Below are 5,430 nucleotides of genomic sequence, written 5' to 3'. Positions count from 1 at the left end.
CCAGGCGGGAGCAGCTCCTGAAGCACTGACTGCACCCATGGAAAGGACCAGGCTGGAGCAGCTCCTGAAGGACTGCAGCCCATGGGAAGCTCTCAGCCTGCAGAAGCTCAAGGAGCTCACTGTCCCCTGTGGGAGGGACCCCACACTGGAGCACAGAAGATGTGAGGAGCCCTTCCCCTGAGGAGGAAGGAGCAGCAGAGACAGCCTGGGATGAGCTGAGCACAGCCCCCATTCCCCATCCCCCTGCACCACTCAGGGCAGAGGTGGAGAAAGCTGGGAGTAAAGTTAAACCCAGGAAGAAAGGAGGGGTGAGGAGAAGCTGTTTAAAGATTTAGTTTTTATTTGCCATTATCCTACTCTGATTTGGTTGTTAATAGATTTTTTTGAGCTCTCCTTGCCCTTATCCTGACTCACAGCCTTTCCTTATCTCTCCTCTCCCCATCCAGCTGAGGAGGGCAGGGACAGGGTGGCTTTGGTGGGCACCAAAGTCCAGCCATGGCCAACCACCACATAAACACACACAGGAATACAGCACAGACACAGGTTCAGGCAGAGAGAACCCATGGGCTTCTCTGCTCTGCTGTCAAAGGCTCAGCAGAAGCAGCAGTGTGTGCTGTGACCCCTCACCTAACAAAGATCATTAATGATCACCCAATTACCTAAAGCTTAGCTCAACTTAAAACTTTCTCCAAAGGGACATTTGGTCTTAATTTGAAAACAAAAAAGAATAGAGAATCTGCCACTTCTCTTGCTGTTTTGTTCCAGCAGTTAATCATCCTCATTGCAGAAAAACTGTCTTTGATTTCCTATTTGAATTGTGTAATTTCAGCCTCCAGGAAAGATTTCTCCTGTGTTTGTCTCTAGTACATATGAGACCACTTTCTAATGCTGTTCTATGGTTCATGAACTTACAAGCTCCAGCCACATGACCCTCCCACAATTTCAGATACCCAAAATACACTGAGGTCTCATTATTTCTTTCAGCTTTTAATCATCTATTTAAGTTCTTCTGGGCCCTCTCTGGTTACTCTCACCCATCCAAAGGTGGGCTCCAAACCTACAGCTCAGGATTCTCACACAGGTCCCAGCAATGTCACAAAATGAACTCCCTGGTCATAAACTGCAGTCCTGTGAGAAGCCTCCATTTGGTTTTGTCCCTGAGCTCCTGCAAAGCCCTTTCAGCCCCATTCTCAAGGGTGCAGCTCCCATAGACAGGACCTGCACCCTTGCTCCCAGGGTCTGGCTCTACTGGCACTGTACAGAGCCACTCTGGGCTTTCCATGGGTTGCACAGCCCAAAACACAGTGAGAAATGAAAGAGTTAATGCAACACCCTGCTCCCAGCTGGCTCATGTTGATCCTAGCTCAGAGCTGAGAGGAAAAGCTCTGCTCTGGACCCACCCTTGAGCTGAGCTCTGCTCAGGGGTTTCAGCTGCCTGAGCCCCTCTCCAGCACCCAAACTCTCCCCTGCCCACAGGGCTGTACCGGAGGCTGCAAACATTCAATCCAAGCACCTCCACTGGTGAACTGTCCTGGTGGAGCCTCCAGGCCAGAGCAGTACCGTGAGAGGCTGAGAAGACAACCTGGGGCATCTCCCTGTGCTGGGGTGACTCACGGGAAGCGCCTGAATCACCAAATTCCAGGGACCCAGGGAGGGGCAGACAATGCCTCAGGTGGACATGTCTCAAGCTGCCCCGTGGTAGGTGAACACTGGCCACACACACCTCTCCACAACAGTCAGAAAAGCTTGTTATGTACTTAAATAATTGAGTTATGTTTGTATTTTGCTGTTAAAATACACTTCTTGTCCCTTATACATTTTTGTCAGGAACAGTGACCTGCACACAGAACCCCATGGTAGCCAACATGCAGCCCGAGTACTTAAAAACAACATTTCTGCCCCAGAGAGGAAGCTGGAATTCACCCATGCAATTAGGTTAGGTTAATGCTGTGGATAGACATTATCTGATATCCTATTTTGTAATCCTCTGCTAAGCAGGATGCTGCTCACTTTGGGAGCCAGCAAAACAGCTAACTCACTGTCAGAGCTGAGCAAAGTCATGAGCAACCCCTGAGGGTCTGAGATGAGTTCAGCCCTGCAGCTGGTAATGGCCCAGAGTAATTTAGAAAAGTCACTAAATTCTACATTCAGGTTGAAGGTTTCTTTAAACCAATATTTATCAGTACAAATCTCAGGAGAAAAGAAAACACTTCTCCTGTCAGAAGTGAGCTTTACAATGTTCTTCTGATTATCAACTGATTAGGTTCTATGCCAATGATATTTTACTCTTTTTCTAATCCTTAATTAATCCTTTTTAGAAACAATCTGTGTGCAGCACATTCTGCTCAGAATAAATCTTTTGCTGTGTATCTGTATCATAACAAGATCTTCCAAATCCAGGCAAATATTTTCATATACAAGGAACCTCACTAGATGAGTGCATAAAACAAGAAAAATCACCTGAATCCTGAAAATTGAGCTCTCACACTTCCCTTGAGCTTGGTGGGAATTTGTGAGCTCTCAGCAGCTGCAGACAAGACACTGAGGAAGTCTCCAAGTTCATAATGACTGATTTAAGGCACACTTCTGAAAATGCTGCCCTGAATTTTCCATTTCCCCTGGCAAAGCCAGGATTTCCCCAAATCACACACAGAAACATCTCTTTCAGATTAAAAGGGAAACCTAAAAAGGTCCTGAGAACAGCAAGGAGGAAACAGTGATATCATCTAGTTTTCCCCCACAAAAATAAAATCTTGTAATAGCATAAGACACTTCAACACACAGTTTCTATTTGTTCTTGTCATATTCAACCGTAAGTGAACAAATTTTGAGCACAGTGCATACACAGAAATGACAAATACACATTCCTGACTAGACTTGCATTTGCAAATAGAAAGTGACAAAAATATGGCTTTGACCAAACAAATTTTACCTTTTTTTTTTCCTATAAAAATGATACATGCACATTACAGTTCCATAAACACAAGTGATTTAAAGCACATAGTGCTTCTAACAGCCAGGTTGAAGCCATTTTGTAAATGCAGCCCTTCAAACAACCAAACACTACTTTTCTGGGCTGCTGCTTAGGAAAACACCATTGAGCACTTACAGATGGCAAATAAAAACCAACTTTTGAAGCTGGAGCCTGGTGTGGGAGTTGTGCCTGGGGAAGCAGGCAGGATGAGGTCTCACTTTTGGCTCTACAGGAAGGCACAGAAGAAGGGCACAGCAGATGTGACTTACCACAGGAGCAGCAGGTGAAGCAGTTGGTATGATAGAGGTTGCCCATTGCTTGGCAAGCCTGGCTCGCTCCATACACACCTTTTCCACATTTTATACAAATACCTACAAAGCAGAAAGAGAATCAAAGTTAAAATCCTCCACAGCTCCTAAGAACAGCTCCAGGCTGTTGGTTCACAGCACTCAGGATACCCCCACCATTGATACCTTAAATCAATGAGCTCCTCACCCTGAATAGATTCAAGTACCCAAGAGAGCAGCAGGCGGCTGCAGTGAAACAAATGCATGGAAATCAACCCAACATTAAGGGGGGCCAAGCCTCTGCTGGTGTTTCAATGCAGGGAGACTGAGGCTGGCTGCAGACAGAAACCCAGAGGAGGCAGGTGCAGCCAGAAAGGACAGAGAAATCTGTCCACACACACTCTGCAAACAACTCTGCCAGCCCAAGAAATAATTCAGTGAGACCTTCACAACAAAGTGCTCCACCACATGGCATTCAACAACCACTGATAAAACAACAATTCAGTCCAAGCCCAGAGGATTTCTCCTTGGCCCTCTCCACAAACACACCAAGCACTGCAGTGAAAGCCACTGGGAAAATGGATCTGTCAGTCACATCTAGGAATTGTTTCATTCCCTGTGAGCAGAGGATGTAACCTCATGTACACTCCCTGGCACCTTACACCCCCAGCAGCAAAGCCTCTGCCTTCCTTCTGGTCCCAGGGCAGAAATTCAGGCTGTGCTGCAGTGGGCTCAGAAATTCCCCCTGACTGCCCACCCTGCTCCTGGGCATGCCAGGGATGGCTCCCATGGAGTCCTCAGGAGACCAAACCAGGAGCCAACAAGGCAGAGGTCAACTCTCCACATGGCAAACTCACAGGGAAGGTCATTATTTCAGTCAGCTCTACAAAGGAGGGGGTTTGGTTTTGGGGAGAATTTAAAGCTATTTCCTCAAAGTTTGGGTTTTTTTTTTTTAGAGTCTTTTGCCTGTGCATTTATTTCTACCTATGCATAACCTCTCTAAATTCAAACCAAGGAAGGGAATTAATTCAAGGATCACTTTGGTTTTGTATCCCTATGAAGAAGAACTTAAACTCTGGGGAATCCATGTCGTCCTGTCACACAACTGGGACTACTGATTTTTAAGTTCCTCTGAGATATCCATAAGTGTCTATTCAGTCCTAGCAGGACAGTCCATCAGGACAAGGCTGCTGATATTTTTTAAAATACTACAGTAGAAAATAAAAATGAAGATTTTTTTTGCTTCAAACAACTCTAAAGAAACTGCTGTGTTCTTCTATTTCTACAAGTGTATACAAAGCTTGGCACTAATCATTGGCACCCACAAAACTGCTAATACACCTAAGAACCTAGAACTGCAGAACTACAAAACCAGGCTTTTCTCTTCCAGAATTCTCCCCTGCTGTGCACATTCTGTGTAAGTACATGAAAATAAAAATGCAAGTTCTATGGGGGAAGATCAGCATTTCGTGAACAGGCATCTTGTCCTGGGAGACATCCTTCCATGAACTTCTCCGGTGTGAGAACTTGCACAGGCTGCAGTCCTTCAGGAGCTGCTCCAGCCCGGTCCTTCCCATGGGCTGCAGTCCTTCAGGAGCTGCTCCAGCCTGGTCCTTTCCATGGGTGCAGTCAGTCCTTCAGGAGCTGCTCCAGCCTGGTCCTTCCCATGGGTGCAGTCAGTGCTTCAGGAGCTGCTCCAGCCTGGTCCTTTCCATGGGTGCAGTCAGTGCTTCAGGAGCTGCTCCAGCCTGGTCCTTTCCATGGGTGCAGTCAGTGCTTCAGGGGGGGGCGGGCAGTCCTCCAGGAGCTGCTCCAGCCTGGTCCTTTCCATGGGTGCAGTCAGTGCTTCAGGAGCTGCTCCAGCCCAGCTCTCCTGTGGCCTCACAGCTCCTGCCAGCAAAGCTGTTCCAGCTTGGGCTCCTCTCTCCACAGGTCCTGCCAGGAGCTGCTCCAGTGTGGGGTTCCCGGGGTCAGAGCCTCCTCCAGGCACCCCCTGCTCCTGTGTGGGGCTGCAGGGGGATCTGTGATCCATACTGGAGCCCAGGGCTGCAGGGGATGATCTCTGGTCCATGCTGTTCCCCAGGGCTGCAGGGGATGATCTCTGGTCCATGCTGTTCCCCAGGGCTGCAGGGGATGATCTCTGGTCCATGCTGAGCCCAGGGCTGCAGG

The 5,430-nt window shown here is 47.8% G+C and overlaps 1 protein-coding gene across 1 annotated transcript in view; it reads right to left on the bottom strand.

Moving 5' to 3' along the window:
- The window catches only part of WTIP (WT1 interacting protein), a 56,855-nt gene extending 53,513 nt beyond the window's left edge, over nucleotides 1-3,342 (bottom strand). The window contains exon 1 of the mRNA XM_005428462.2: nucleotides 3,244-3,342. Coding sequence (XP_005428519.1) covers nucleotides 3,244-3,289 — 46 coding nt within the window. The 5' untranslated portion in view covers nucleotides 3,290-3,342. The remainder of the gene's footprint in view (nucleotides 1-3,243) is intronic.
- Between the last annotated feature and the right edge of the window lie 2,088 nt (nucleotides 3,343-5,430).

This window comes from Geospiza fortis, unplaced genomic scaffold, assembly GCF_000277835.1.
Source record: "Geospiza fortis unplaced genomic scaffold, GeoFor_1.0 scaffold383, whole genome shotgun sequence".
Taxonomy (NCBI): domain Eukaryota; kingdom Metazoa; phylum Chordata; class Aves; order Passeriformes; family Thraupidae; genus Geospiza; species Geospiza fortis.
Note: the sequence above shows the minus strand (reverse complement) of the source record. Positions and strands in the feature narration are given on the sequence as shown.